Source organism: Anopheles bellator, chromosome X (genome assembly GCF_943735745.2).
Source record: "Anopheles bellator chromosome X, idAnoBellAS_SP24_06.2, whole genome shotgun sequence".
Lineage (NCBI taxonomy): Eukaryota > Metazoa > Arthropoda > Insecta > Diptera > Culicidae > Anopheles > Anopheles bellator.
In genome coordinates, this window is record NC_071287.1 from 11,868,216 (window position 1) to 11,882,953 (window position 14,738).

General features: G+C 40.8%; 3 protein-coding genes across 6 annotated transcripts; 2 read left to right on the top strand and 1 right to left on the bottom strand.

Annotated features, from left to right (window-relative positions):
- The first annotated feature begins 3,840 nt into the window (after nt 1–3,840).
- LOC131213822 (protein sel-1 homolog 1) lies at nt 3,841–7,606 on the top strand. Of its 2 annotated transcripts, none has more exons than XM_058207970.1 (4): nt 3,841–5,536; nt 5,658–6,141; nt 6,208–6,412; nt 6,537–7,606. In XM_058207970.1, the coding sequence occupies exons 1-4, from the start codon at nt 4,120–4,122 to the stop codon at nt 6,786–6,788; spliced, it is 2,358 nt and encodes a 785-aa protein (XP_058063953.1). In that variant the 5' UTR covers nt 3,841–4,119; the 3' UTR covers nt 6,789–7,606. The 2 variants fall into 2 exon arrangements, with proteins under 2 accessions (XP_058063953.1, XP_058063954.1); XM_058207971.1 differs by having other exon boundaries at nt 6,521–6,573.
- A 50-nt stretch (nt 7,607–7,656) lies between these two features.
- On the bottom strand, nt 7,657–9,505 carry LOC131213823 (26S proteasome regulatory subunit 6A-B). The gene has a single exon (XM_058207973.1). It carries the CDS (start codon nt 9,311–9,313, stop codon nt 8,027–8,029), a length of 1,287 nt encoding a protein of 428 aa, XP_058063956.1. The 5' UTR covers nt 9,314–9,505; the 3' UTR covers nt 7,657–8,026.
- Nucleotides 9,506–12,133: 2,628 nt separating this feature from the next.
- Nucleotides 12,134–13,883, top strand: LOC131213529 (phosphatidylglycerophosphatase and protein-tyrosine phosphatase 1). 3 transcript variants are annotated; one of them, XM_058207584.1, is made up of 3 exons: nt 12,134–12,365; nt 12,629–13,090; nt 13,176–13,883. In XM_058207584.1, the coding sequence occupies exons 2-3, from the start codon at nt 12,632–12,634 to the stop codon at nt 13,320–13,322; spliced, it is 606 nt and encodes a 201-aa protein (XP_058063567.1). In that variant the 5' UTR covers nt 12,134–12,365; nt 12,629–12,631; the 3' UTR covers nt 13,323–13,883. The 3 variants fall into 3 exon arrangements, with proteins under 3 accessions (XP_058063567.1, XP_058063566.1, XP_058063565.1); XM_058207583.1 differs by having other exon boundaries at nt 12,135–12,331; XM_058207582.1 differs by having other exon boundaries at nt 12,338–12,547.
- Nucleotides 13,884–14,738: the final 855 nt, after the last annotated feature.

Sequence of the window (14,738 nt, forward strand, 5' to 3'; positions counted from 1 at the left end):
TGCTGTTTGCATTGACCGGTGCCGGGCTCCTCCAGTGCGCGTGCTGCTTCCAGCCGTTGGTACAGCGTTGTCGGTATTGCACTGTCGTGCTGCTGTTGGTGGTGCACTGGTGGTGCCGCGGGCAGGCCCGGTTGCGCGGCGGGCAGAGTGTGCTGCATCTGGACAGTAGTGGTGAACAGTTCCATTGCCCGTCGCAGTCCCTCCATGGTGCGTTGCATTGCTTTTTGTTCCTCTCGTTCGGCCACGAAGCTCGCATTTATCGCGTCAATCTGGTCCTTGAAGTCGGCCTTGAAGTTGGCCTTGAGGTCGGCCTTTGTGTACGCCATGAATGCCATCTCCTGCCCACTGAGTGGTTCGATGGTTGTGGTCGGCGTGGAATTTCTCCACGGCGGCCTTCTCTTGCTCGGAGGAGATCCCAGCTCCAGCCCATCGCAGGCCGTTAGCATCTCGTCCTCTTCCTCATCGTCTGCGGCTGCAGACATACCCTTTTCTTATTTTTTTTCGCGACTCTTTTTCACTACTCGCAACCACGCGGTTCGGCTGTCAAAATGCTTCTCGCTATAAACAGCCTTATAACGTGAGTGATCGCTCGGGAGCCTTTCCATTCGCTGTGAAAGTTGAACTCAGGAATGCTCGTAAAGTACAATGGAAGACTAATCATCTGGGGAACAAGAAAGTAAACGGTCGTGTTCCACCCCCGAGTACTAATTGATCGAACTCTACAGTAGGTTCTGTGCTAGCAACTGACTTTAAAATATTTACCGCAATACACAGCAACAATAATTTTTGTTATCGTACTTACCAATGCTGCAACAATGTGTTGATTGCCTTGTGTCGAATGATTGATTCTACGTTTATTTAATGGAATGAACTCATCGTCCTTAAAAGAAATATGTATTTTATACATGAACGTATCAATACTAAAACCATAGTAACAAAACCGACTATTCTACGCGTACCTGTTTTTGTGCCATAACTAATGTAATCTTTCTATATTCGATCTTTGGATTGGATTACATAAATGTTATTTTAGATTACATAAACGAATGTGTCCTTGCAAAGTTTCGTTGGCCAAGTTTGCACAACTTTATTTGGTGAACACTTTGTTAACTTTGTTAACACTTTAACACTGTTGACACTGTCAACGTTCATCGGCTGTCTAGAGCAAGAGCGGAAACGCGACAGACTGACAGCTCCTTGGCGGAGTCGAATCTGTTTACACGTTTATATCCGCTTCTGAATGTGCGTAGCATTAAAGGCTTAATCAGACCGCCGACTGAAATTTTGGAAAGAAAATCTTGGCACGTAAAGTAACGTCAAAACCGCGTTGTCTTCTATCTGGGAGGCCACACGAAGCGTAAAAACTAGCGAAACATTAATTTGTGATGCCAAATTTTATACGCCTCGGCCAAAAACATATACGTTTTGACAGAAGCGCAGCAGTTCGGCATTAATCTGTAACTAGGCGGCTACACGAAGCGTGAAAACTAGCGTAAAATAAATTAAAATTATATATATATTATATAAATTAATTTATAACGTCAAAACGTTTACGCTTCGTGTGGCAGCAAAAATTTAAAAACGAAATGTCAAACGTGTTTACGTTCGTGTTGTTGGTCCAAGAAAATAGAAATAGAAGAGAAATTAATTGATTTCTGAATTTTTTTTCTAATTGTGTTTCTTTGATGTGCAAAGGCCTTAATAGTGTAAACTGCAAAAAAAAGCCTCTGTTTAGAAAAAAAAAATTATTATAGGCCTTTCTAAAGGCCGCTCTACACGCTGCGATCTGCAATGCAATATCGCATGAAGTGACATCTCCGGAGACGTCATAAATGTCACTGCCGCGGGTGGAAATCTGAAGACTCGACATGCAATTTGTGAACAAATTTCAAAACAGGGTCAGTTTGTCGGTTGACTTGTTGATGTTTTGTTTTGGCCTCTTATTTATATTTTGGACGCTTCGTCAACGTTCGCGAAAGTGTTTTTAATTGAATTTATAAAAATTTACGAAAGTCTGCCATGTCTTTGGCAACAAAAAAATAAAAAATATAGTGATCGGAATAAAAAGGCGGAGGCATACGATGCCATTTAAAAGCAATTTCCTCGACACTGTAACCTCTTCGCACGTTCTTTTTTCGCTTTTTAACCGAAAAGCACAATGTTAAGGCAAACCAACACAGTGTTGCTTCCATGGCTGATTCCAACATGTCCAACCTTGTCGGTCCCTGACCCTGTTTTGAAATTTGTTCACAAATTGCATGTCGAGTCTTCAGATTTCTACCCGCGGCAGTGACATTTATGACGTCTCCGGAGATGTCACTTCATGCGATATTGCATTGCAGATCGCAGCGTGTAGACCGGCCTTAAAGGCCGGTCCACTGATGATTTGCAGGTCATTTAAACGAACACATTAAGCAGCCTTCGAATGGCAGAGGTAGATAAGGCTAGCAGAAGATACAGTTACCGTAAGATAACCCAAGGAGCCACGAGCTTTCACATCTACGGCGCGCTGACGACGCGTACGCCAAAACGGATGGTCTTCGTCACTCCGCTGACGACACCAGACCAGACGCTACGATTTTGTTTGAAGCAACGGATCTACCGTTGTCAGTTAAATGGAAACAGCCATGGAAGCAACACTGTGTTGGTTTGCCTTAGCATTGTGCTTTTCGGTTAAAAAGCGAAAAAAGAACGTGCGAAGAGGTTACAGTGTCGAGGAAATGGCTTTTAAATGGCATCGTATGCCTCCGCCTTTTTATTGCGATCACTATATATTTTATTTTTTAGTTTCCAAAGACATGGCAGACTTTCGTAAATTTTTATAAATTCAGGTAAACACTTACGCAAACGTTGACGAAACGTCTAAAATATAAATAAGAGGCCAAAACAAAACATCAACAAGTCAACCGACGAACTGGCACTGGTTTGAAATTTGTTCACAAATTGATGCTCGTTTGTTCAGATTTGTAGATCTGCGTCAGTGACATTAATGACGTCTCCGGAGACGTCATTTCGCCGGTTATCGCATCGTTATCGTAGCGTGTAGACCGGGCTTTAAATTTCGCCACATTTTTTCTCTTGACAGATTAGTTGTGTTTATATTCGCAAGTTCAAGACATTGAGTTTTGGGTCGATAATAAAAATAGTTTCATGATGAATTTGTGTTTGTATTACAAGTAATAATTAAGTTAAAATTATTTTGCATACAAACAAATCTTAATTGAGTAGTCTTCGATTAGGTTTTGACTACCCAAGATATCTAATTGTTTTCTAACTGGGGGGCTACATGAGGCGTGAAAACTAGAGTAAAATTAATTTGTAATGTCAAACCGTTTACGCTTCGTGTGGCAGCAAAAATATAAAAACGAAATATCAAACGTGTTTACGTTCGTGTTTATGGTCCGAAAAAATAGAAATAGAAGAGAAATAAATTTATTTCTGAATATTTTTTTAATTTTTTTCGATTTTGTTGCTATACCAGCACGTAAGAACATATACTATCCTCTGTTTCTAAGGAAATTGTATGCAAAAAATATTTACGCTCGGGTTTACGCCTCGGCCGACCCGTAAACATTTTGTCAGATGCGCAGCAGTTTGGCATTAATCTGTAATGTCAAAAACGTTACGCCTCATGTAGCCCCCCAGTAATGGCGAAAAAATTTCTGTTGTCTCTCAACCGGTGTGAAACGTCCGAAAAAGTGACGCGTCGTAAGGTAATTAACGTCGGCCGTGTGTGGAGGCCTATAGATCTACGAACATTCACAAGCCTCGGATATAAGCGTATAAACAGTCATTAAAGTGTATACGTAGAATTGTACGTCGTTGTTTATTTGCCGTAGCGTCAACAAGGACACGTAATTTTTCATAACAGTGAAGCGTCAATCACGAAGGAAAATTATCATACTCCTAAAGCGATTTCATTGAACATTCCTATTGAAGCTAATATAATAATTTGTGGCAATAGCATTGAGCAATACATAAACAAATTTGCATTTTATGAAGCAATCTGTATTCTGTTTCTTGTCCATTGTGTTTATTAATAGCCAATCGTGTAATATTTAAAGTCGTAATTCAACGCAGTTTAACAAAGTTTAAAATCGAACTATATTCGCAAAATCCATGAAAGTTTATACCATGTGCTGCCGTTCGAAACTTTTGATAGCATTTGCATTAATTCTTATATCATATAAAATTAATGCCGCATACCAAGAACCAAACACCGATCCGCAACATCAATTGCATCAATCAACTGAATCTGCTCAAATGAAAGAAGGAAAACCACATACACAACCTAAAAATATTGGCAAGCAACGGAAACCAGAAAAGGAGTTGGTGGAAGTTCAAGAGAGGGTTCAGAACAGTGTTAACAAAGTTGATCTCGAAAATCCTGTAGGGAAAATTGAATTTGATACTATCAAATTGGTAGTTGCCGATTTCAGCAAGGAAAAGGATGGTAAAAAGGTTCCCGACATGCTTTTCGATATTCTTGAAAATCAAAAACGAATGATACAGAAAATAGCGAAAGAAATCGAAGAAATCGATAGCAGGAAGCATTCAGCTGGAAGTTTAGCAAATGAAATTCCACCGAAACTAGAAGTTAATGACGCAGATCAAATTTATGAGCGTGCAATGATGGTTCTTAATAAAACCAAAGTAGATCGCGTACTAGGGCATAAGCTAATGGTTGAAGCTGCTGGAAAGGGTCATTCAATCGCTAGGAGTCATGTAGCTTGGGGCCAATTACTCGGAAATCCCGTATCTCTAGATATCGAGTCAGCTAGAACATCGTTTCAAGAACTTGCTGAAGAAGGTTTGCCAGATGCGCATATGGGATTAGGATTTATGTATGCATCCGGTATAGGATTTAATGTAAGTCAAGCAAAGGCAATGTTGCACTATACAATGGCTGCTGCTGGAGAAAATTCATGGGCACAAATGGCGTTGGGCTATCGTTATTGGGCAGGCGTAGGTGTTCCTAATAGCTGTGAAACGGCGCTAGACTACTATAGAAAAGTGGCCACAAATGTGGCATCTCAGGTTACGTTTTCCGGTGGCTCTGCTGTGCACAGAATTCGTCTACAAGATGAAGTAGATAATTCAGGGCCCAGTTCTGGTATTTTAGACAACGATTTAATCGACTATTATCAATTGCTAGCCGACAAAGGAGATGTGCAGGCACAGGTCGGATTAGGACAGCTACATTACCAAGGAGGACGAGGCATTCCCCTAGATCACCAACGGGCATTACAATATTTCAGTCAAGCAGCCAACTCTGGGAACGCGGTGGCTATGGCTTTTTTGGGGAAATTATATTTGGAAGGTAGTGATAACATCAAGGCCAACAACGAGACAGCATTCAAATTCTTCAAAAAAGCTGCAGACCTGGGTAATCCCGTCGGGCAAAGTGGTTTAGGTATAATGTATCTACATGGTAAAGGTGTTCGTAAAGATACGTTAAAAGCTTTGAAATATTTTGCCAAAGCTGCTGATCAAGGCTGGGTAGACGGCCAATTGCAACTAGGAAATATGTATTACAGTAAGTTTCTATTCACCCATTAATTTAAAATCGCTTGTTAATTTTGACCACACGCATATAGTTTTAAAACCTTTCTATCGTGTATATTCTGCTATTATGTTCTTGTATTTTTATTCGTCAGGTGGAATCGGTGTACAGCGCGATTTTAAGCTAGCGATCAAATACTTTAGCTTGGCCTCACAATCTGGACATGTCTTAGCATTTTACAATTTGGGTCAAATGCATGCCGTGGGTCTTGGAATGATGCGGTCATGCCCGACAGCCGTAGAATTATTCAAAAATGTTGCCGAACGGGGTAAATGGACCAACCGTTTAATGTCAGGATACCAGGATTACCGCTCTTATCGCTTTGAAGAGGCTTTCATGCAATACGCATTGCTTTCCGAAATGGGTTACGAGGTTGCACAAAGCAACGCCGGATTTCTGCTTGATCGGGAGGAAGTGAATTTGTTTAAAAATCGAGGAGAAGAGCTTTTGAGAGCTTTGCAGTATTGGGGAAGAGCAGCCGCTCAAGGCTACTCTGCTGCTCAAGTAAAACTCGGCGACTATCATTATTATGGGATGGGTACTTTGATTGATTATGAAATGGCAGCTTCACACTACAGGTTCGTCTGTATGAGAGGTTTATGTTCTTTTCAATATGGTTGGCTAATTGATTTTTTATTTCATAGGATGGCTTCTGAACAGCAAAATAATGCCCAAGCTATGTTCAACCTAGGGTACATGCACGAACAAGGTTTGGGAATGAAGAAAGACATCCATCTCGCGAAACGCTGTTACGATTTAGCCGCTGATTCTAGCGTGGACGCTAAAGTACCTGTTACTCTTGCGCTGATCAAACTGCAGTTGCTGTTTAAACTTGAATCATTGAAAGAGGTTTGAACCATTTTTCATTTAAACAAATTTGAAAGCACCAACACTACGATTCGGTTCAACTTAAATGATTATGTTAATTCAAAATATCTTGTGTTATTAGATTTAAAGATATTTTTCTTTACAGACTCCGCTGAAAATAATGTTTGACTTGGATGAAAACATCGCTTCCAATTGGGACTTATACCTGATTACCGCAATAACAATACTCTTTGGTGCAGCATTATATTTTAGGAGGCCGGTTACGGCTGCAGGGGTTCAACGAGCAGAAACTAATAATCCTGTCGCATATAACCATAACAACATGAATGAAGTAGAAACTGACGACCGTCGTGGTCAGAACAACGATTTACACAATATTGATCCACCAATTAATTGAGATATCGAATAGAATGTATGGAGACTAGTGCCCAAAGCTAATATCTTTTATTCTGTTTTGTGTTACGTTAAAAGTTTCAGTAGTTCGTGTAACCATGGTTTGAATATCTTTTATGATATTGGTACCGCAGTTGTGATTGTACAATCTTGTAAGTTTTTTTTTATTTGTCGATTTGTTTTTCTATAATGCAAAGCATATTTGAGCAAACACCCTACGAAAGGAATACAATCCGTTAATGGGTGAGCTAGCTTTCAAGAAAATATGTTAACATGTATCAATCAAGATATGATAAATGTATGATAAGTAAAGATTATGAATGAAACAAGGAAAGAGTTGAATTTTGTAAATAAATGTGATTATGTATTTATCATAGTAGTTACCTCTTCTTGCCTGGTCAGGGTGTATTCAATTAAAATGAGTAATAGATAATCGGCATAGACTAGTATTACTATTCTTATTATTATTAATATGCAACAACCTCTAAGCGGTCTTAGTTTGCACCAGAGACAATGTTAATCTCTGTCGCTCTCTGTAATGGATCGGTTTTTTGTGGGTGTGGTTGTTAGTCCAGCCCCAACCCCGTCACGCCGGGAATCGGAAATCGAAACTATGGCTGGCTGCGTGACAACCGGTCCCAGGATAAGGGAGACTAGCATTATTGGTAAAATATAATCACGAATTTAGAGACGTTGTCAGGAGTATGCACACGCCTAAATAGCGGAAACCTGCGCATAGCTTTGACCATGCATGCTTTTAAAACCTATGTACATATTGCGGAGAGAGTTCAAGAAGAGTGAAATGTACCAGTCTTTTCAAACTTCCGGATATGATGTTTACTTTTATCTACGTGCTCTGTACAATATGAGATATGAATTTTATCAGGAGGTAAGTCTTCGGCAAAACAATCCAGCTAGAAAAGGCAATAAAGAAACACTCTGCTCATGAGTCAAGATGAAGGCTACGAAGGATAGAAAAGAGGTTAAGAGCTTTCCATAGATGATCTAGATCCTTTGGTAGGTTTTAGAGATATTAAGAAGAATCCAGCGTAATATGCTTACGTCATCAAAAAAACGCTTGCGATTCTAAGCCGATAATAACAATGTATATTTCTTATTATTACAGAGTACAGAGACATCGCAAGTATATTTTGTTATTTATTGTTTAATTTTCGATTTACAATATTCAATATATGAGCATCGAGACGCCGTTCTACGCTCTAGTAGTATTCTGCGACTGGCTCAAGCAAAATAATTTAAATTTGCCTTTTTTTTTGACTGCACCTCCATAATTGCATCCATGAAGTCTTCGTGAGTGACGGATATAGCGGAGCGACGCAAAGCGATCATACCTGCCTCGACGCACACAGCTTTGCACTGTGCCCCATTAAAATCATCTGTCGAACGAGCCAGTTCTTCGAAATTGACATCTGGGCTTACATTCATTTTACGGGAATGGATCTGCATAATACGTGCTCTTGCCTCTTCGTTTGGATGAGGAAATTCTATTTTTCTATCCAACCGTCCGGAGCGCAAGAGTGCTGGATCCAAAATATCGACTCGATTGGTTGCCGCAATTACTTTGATATCCGCCGTCGAACTGAAACCATCCAGCTGATTGAGCAACTCAAGCATTGTACGTTGCACCTCACGGTCGCCTGCCTTTTCCGAATCGAAACGTTTCGTCCCAATAGCGTCGAGCTCATCGATAAAAATAATTGCGGGGCATTTCTCCTTCGCTAAGGCAAACGCATCACGCACGAGTTTTGCACCATCTCCGATGAACATCTGAACGAGCTGGGGCCCCGCCAACTTGAGAAAGGTGGATTTGGTTTGAGCGGCACATGCTCTGGCAAGTAACGTTTTGCCAGTCCCAGGAGGCCCGTAAAGCAGTACACCTTTAGGCGGATGGATGCCCAGACTCTTAAATTTTTCCTTGTGTGTCATCGGTAAAACGACAGCCTCGATCAACTCCTGTATCTGTTTATCGAGTCCACCAATATCGGAATATTGCTCCGTCGGTCTTTCATCCACCTCCATTGCTTTAACGCGTGCATCGTACTCAGCCGGTAACATTTCCAGTATTAAATACGAGTCCTTATTAACGCCTACAAGATCTCCGGGCTTCAGTTTGTCGGCGTCAACAAGACCAATAACTGGCAGGAAATATGTCTGCCGGGTAGACGTTTTAATAACAGCACACTTGCCCTTCCGCTGTGAGTCGAGCACAACAACCGCACCATCGTCTTCCTCTTCCTGAGGATCGACATCGAGTAATTCAATAACGTTCGAAACTAAGTATGGGAGTGTTTTATTCACTTTAATTTTTTCTGTGTTATCCTTAATCTTTTCATTTTGATTTTGCAGTTCGTGATTAATACGCACTACTTCGCTCTTCATAATTTTGATCTCATTGTCCATTAAATGGATACGGCTCATGAGCTCTTCAGTAGGCATTCTTAAAACCTCTTCGCCAAGTGTTGCCTCGGACTCATTCCAGATTTCTCTGTCTTCCAAAGTTCCTGCCATTTTTGGATTGCGTTTCTTCACAAAACTATGCCAGGCGCAACCAAAAACCACCTTTCAACACTGCAACCGAAGATGACTATGATATTCTTGAAAAGCTGTCAGCGCAAACTCCAATCAACTACACACAACTCTAAAAGAACTGGAAAATGAAGTGTAAAAAAATGAAAATGTTTAGCTGGATGAACTAGACAGCAACTCAAATTGTCTTCTAAATTCGGGTTTCTATCTGGGCGGCCACACGATGGCGCAAATAAACGTTTGTGACATTTCAGATTAATGCCAAACTGGTTGAGTTGCTGTCAAAACGTACACTGCAGGGCCAGACGAAGCGCACCGTAACGATTTTGGCATTTTAATTAAAATGCCAGATTAATGCCAAACTGCTGGGCTTCTGTCAAAACATCTATGTGTCGGCCGACAGCAAAACCCGTTAGCAAACGCTTTGTTGGCTATATGAGGCGTAACTGTGGCGCTACACGAAGCGTGAAAACTGGCGTAAAATTAATTATTAATGTCAAACTGTTTACGCTTCGTGTGGCAGCAAAAATACAAAAACGAAATGTGAAACGTGTTTACGATCGTGTTTTTGATCCGAGAAAATAGAAATAGAAGAGAAATAAATTGATTTCTGAATATTATTTTCTGTTGTTTTTTTTTATTTTGTTGCTATACCGGCAAATAAGAACTTAAAGTATGCTCTGTTTGTAAGCAAAGCGTATGAAAAAAATAATTACGCTCGGGTTTACGCCTCGGCCGATCCGTAAACGTTTTGACAGATGCGCAGCAGTTTGGCATTAATCTGTAATGTCAAAAACATTACGTCACGCCTCATGTTTTTTTTTATAAAAACCATCCTGTTTCTCCCCCCGCCGTGGTCCTGTCTGGCAAAGCAGGGGGGCAGGAGCGCGATTTATCATCGCCCTTTATTTAGTATATTATTTACATATGGCACGTATTTACATATAGCTCTATATTAGTACTAGGCACATTGAGAAGCCACGGATATAGGCGTATAAACAGTCTCGGCTCCGCTATAGGGAGCTGTTAGTCAGTCGCCGTCCCGCTCTTGCTCTACACAGCCTATTGACAAGGAACGAACGGTTAACGAAGGTAAACAAACTGGGTTAACAGCAAAGTGTTCGTCTAATAAGTTGTACGAACGTGGACAACTTATCCTGTTGCAGCTGCATCAGCATCTGCTGCGTTACGGCTCGGCAGGCCCGGGCAAAGCGCTGCCAGCACTCCGGGCTCCGCAGCATCTCGCTCGCCAGGTTATCCGGCGTGAGGGGGGTGCGGCCGTCGTCTGTCAGCATCTTCGTTCTCCCTCGCTGGAACCGCGGGCAGTACAACATTACGTATTCCGCAGACTCCGCGGCACCAGGACACCAGGTGCAGCCAGGGGATCGTGCGAACTTCTTTATTTACGCCTTATGTAGCCCCCTCCACCCGGAAAGGATTGTCGTATTCGACAATCCGGCTTCCGTTACATTTTTATTACGATAAGAGCCGTTCTGTTACTGTGGCGACAGACGATGCGTAACGTAATATTTTTGACATTAACGATTGATGCCAAACTGCTACGCTGCTGTCCAAACGTTTACGGCTCGGCCGAGGACAGAGCATTTGAGCTTACAAACAGAGCATACTTTAAGTTCTTATTTGCCGGTATAGCAACAAAATAAAAAAAAACAACAGAAAATAATATTCAGAAATCAATTTATTTCTCTTCTATTTCTATTTTCTCGGATCAAAAACACGATCGTAAACACGTTTCACATTTCGTTTTTGTATTTTTGCTGCCACACGAAGCGTAAACAGTTTGACATTAATAATTAATTTTACGCCAGTTTTCACGCTTCGTGTAGCGCCACAGTTAGAATGTCTTTGATTTTATTAATTAGTTTGTATTGTTTATGCTGCGCCGTGCAAAGATAATGATATTTTCAACGATAGTTTATATTTTGGTCATGAAAAATTCAAATTGTCATATTTACATAGCAATATTTTGCGAAGAATTTTTGTATTTTCAGTTCCCTCACTGTTACTATCGCTATCAAATGTAGAAATCATCAGAAACGCGGAAATGGTCTAAAAATTTCAGAGAGATAATAGCAAGAATCCGTGTATGTGTATCTGTGTGTGCGTTCTTTAAAAAAATGCACCAGAATGGCAGTTCGTACTCGAAGAGCTTGACAAGCTTTCACATTTAAGCTTTTTAACACATTTTAGCACATTTAGCAGTCGGAGCTTCTCCAATTGAAAACCGTGATCCCGGCAAACGAGTTCGAGAATCGAGAACGAGAAGTTCACTCGATTCGACTATACGAGTTTGGTAATAGGGGGGATTGAGTTTTGGGTCAAGAATTAAAATAGTTTCATTATGAATTTGTTTTTGTATTGCAAGTAATAATTAAGTTAACATTATTTTGCATACATAAAAACCTCAATTGAGTAGTTTTCCATTAGATTTTAACTACCCAAGATGTCTAATTGTTTTCATCCGAACGATAGGGCGTAAAACTTTTCTGTTGTCTTTCGCCTCCGTTCAGTAACCGGTGTGAAAGGTCCGTATTGTGAATTTACTTGTAGTAATTTTACTACAAGTTTTTACTTACTTTTACTTTCAAAGAATTTACTTTCAGCTCCCAGTGTGTTCCGGGTTTAACTCTATAAAGAAAATGTTACTGGGGGGCTACATCAGGCGTAATGTAATGATTTTGACATTAACGATTAATGCCAAACTGCTGCGCTTCTGTCAAAACGTGTATGTTTTGGCCGAGGCGTAAACAGTTTTGCATTTATCTGAAATGCCAGAACGTTTATTCGCGCATCGTGGAGCGTCACAGTATCGTTTCCGACAGTCCAATGTTATAGGCAAGTTTGTGTGTGTATCGCAACCAATCAATACTGTGAATCTAAAGCTCATTGTCATTTTGCGCATAAAAAGTGGCGATTATACATGCATAACGCTTCCAGAACTGCCACTGTTGGAAATATATCTATTCATTCAAGATGACGGTACCGTAACATTGCATGATTATAGTAATATAAGGTTGTTGCAAAAGATTATGCTAACTATCTAAAGTGATTGTCAGCTTTTTTGTTTTTATGTTTGTTGTATGTGCATTTTGGTTAGTTTTCATGTGTGTCATACTTTTGTTTGTGAATTATATATATCCGCGTTTTGTTGATTTAACACATTTTACACATTTATGTGAGGAACGCCTCAGTCAGGTAGATTAATGGTGTAATCTCACGATTTTGTTTTCAATAAAAATCCTAATGTCTCTTATTTTTCTTGTATTTCTTTTCAAGGCAATGTTTGCGAGAGTTACTTTCTACCCTTCCCTGTTGTACAATGTGTTGATGGAGAAAGCAACATCGCGGAATTGGTATGATCGAATCGACGAGCATGTCATACTGGGTGCCCTACCTTTCCGTTCGGTGGCACAAGACCTTATACGCAAAGAGAATATAAAAGCGGTTGTGTCAATGAATGAAGATTACGAACTGTGGGCATTTTCAAATAATAAAGCCAAATGGGCTAAGCTAGGAGTAAAATTTCTGCAACTTGAAACAACTGATATTTTTGAAACACCTTGCCAAGACAAATTATGGCAGGGTGTAAACTTTATCAATCGATTTCTACCTGAAACTGAAAAAATACCTGAATTATCACTCACAAATCAACCTTCTGATGACCCTGGATCTGTTTACATACATTGCAAGGCGGGTAGAACAAGAAGTGCGACGCTCGTGGGGTGTTACTTAGTTATGGTACTTTTCTGTACAAAGCTGGTATTTACGACAGACAAACTAAAGAGATTAATGCAAGACCCATCATTTTCAATATCTCTTTCAGAAGTACGGATGGAGCCCCGAAGAAGCAGTTGGTCACATGCGCGTTTGCCGTCCTCACATCTTGCTTAGAAGTAAACAATGGGATGCCTTGCGCTTATTTCACCAAACAAGATGTACTTCAACTAAAAAAAATTGGATTGAAGAATAATGCGGATAATTATTGCTTTGCTAAAACCTGCTAAGATTTTTATCATTCATCATGAGATTGGTAAAGGTAATAAACACGTCCCTTATCGGTTAATCAAGTAATAATTATTATTTAGAACAGCAAAAAAAGTTTCAATAATTAAATGAACTCTGGTCGATAGATGAGATTCTGATTCCTTCCGCTTGAATGAGCTGCAAAGTTTTCAAAGTATCGCAGTAACCATTGACAGCCGGCGAGTGCAAACGAAACGAACAATTTGAAAGATTGAGAACTGTGTTACAGATGGTCGAAACTTTAGATGTTAGAGGTCAACTCCAACCGAACGGACACGTCTGCCGAAGAGAATGTTGACACTGAAGGAGACGGTGCTAGCAGTGGAAATAATGATTGAACCCCTGAAGAGACAGAGCCTAGCAGGACTCTAGCTATTATGTGCGTGCCAAGTATTAGGGTAAAACAGCGGCCCTCGAAAAGACCACGAAGACATAGAACAGCGAAATAGACTCCTTTTCCAATTTGTGGTACTCCAACCCCCTCCACTGTCCCCAACCCAGCAGCAGAAACGACAGAAAGGGCATCCTCTACAGCAGCGGATGCAAGCGTCCCTTGATGACATTGTGGTAATAACAGAATAGTCGAAGGTGCAACTAGTCAAGTGGCAGGCTGGTAGAGAAAAAGATCGAAGAAGGCAATAGCACCAGGTACAACAACATGAGCTGCAGCAACAACAGCGACGCCAGCCAAGAATGCACGCCCGGGTGGATGCAGTGATAGCCGTGACGCCAGCCGACCTCTTCTATATCATGGCTATGAAAAAAAAAACTCAGCGTGAAGCAATCAATCACGATGGCGTCACGTCTCGCTGGCCGTCTGCAAGCGCCGACCAAGAAGTGTCACGGGTGTAGTGCGAAGACCTCCATCTTCCAACGAATGCCTGACGGACTACAAAGGACCAAAATGAAGGTGCCAGCCAAGCCGGTGGCTGTCGTCACAAGAACCAAAGTTAGCATCGGCAACACCTGCTGTACAGTGCGGAAAGCGGACCTGATCGCGACTTATAACAGTATGCGGCATTATAACAGTGTGTAACCAAGTTCAACATAATGCAATTGAACATGGTATTCCGCTGGTTTGTCTAGAATCTGCTGATTCTGACCCGGGACCTAGGGTAGCTATATTTTTTTAGTTTTTTTATATAAACTTATAGCTGAGGCCACACGAAATGTATCGTAATGTTTTTGGCATTTCAGATCAATGCCCAACTGGTTGAGCTTCTGTCAAAACGTATATGTTTTGGCCGAGGCGTAAACAGTCTGGCATTAATCTGAAATGCAAAAAACATTGCGTTATGCTTCGTATGGCCACAGCATATGACTTTGTTTGCGTCCTCCGCAACCACGTGCCTTTCTGGTTGCG

Excerpts from the sequence above, each read along its gene's own strand:
- LOC131213822 (XM_058207970.1), top strand. The coding sequence starts at position 4,120 with ATGAAAGTTTATACCATGTGCTGCCGTTCGAAACTTTTGATAGCATTT. Across the intron at positions 5,537-5,657 it reads ACTAGGAAATATGTATTACA|GTGGAATCGGTGTACAGCGC; the intron begins GTAAGTTTCTAT and ends TTTATTCGTCAG. Across the intron at positions 6,142-6,207 it reads ATGGCAGCTTCACACTACAG|GATGGCTTCTGAACAGCAAA; the intron begins GTTCGTCTGTAT and ends TTTATTTCATAG.
- LOC131213823 (XM_058207973.1), bottom strand. The coding sequence starts at position 9,313 with ATGGCAGGAACTTTGGAAGACAGAGAAATCTGGAATGAGTCCGAGGCA.
- LOC131213529 (XM_058207582.1), top strand. The coding sequence starts at position 12,422 with ATGTTTGTTGTATGTGCATTTTGGTTAGTTTTCATGTGTGTCATACTT. Across the intron at positions 12,548-12,628 it reads GTGAGGAACGCCTCAGTCAG|GCAATGTTTGCGAGAGTTAC; the intron begins GTAGATTAATGG and ends TTTCTTTTCAAG. Across the intron at positions 13,091-13,175 it reads TGGGGTGTTACTTAGTTATG|AAGTACGGATGGAGCCCCGA; the intron begins GTACTTTTCTGT and ends TATCTCTTTCAG.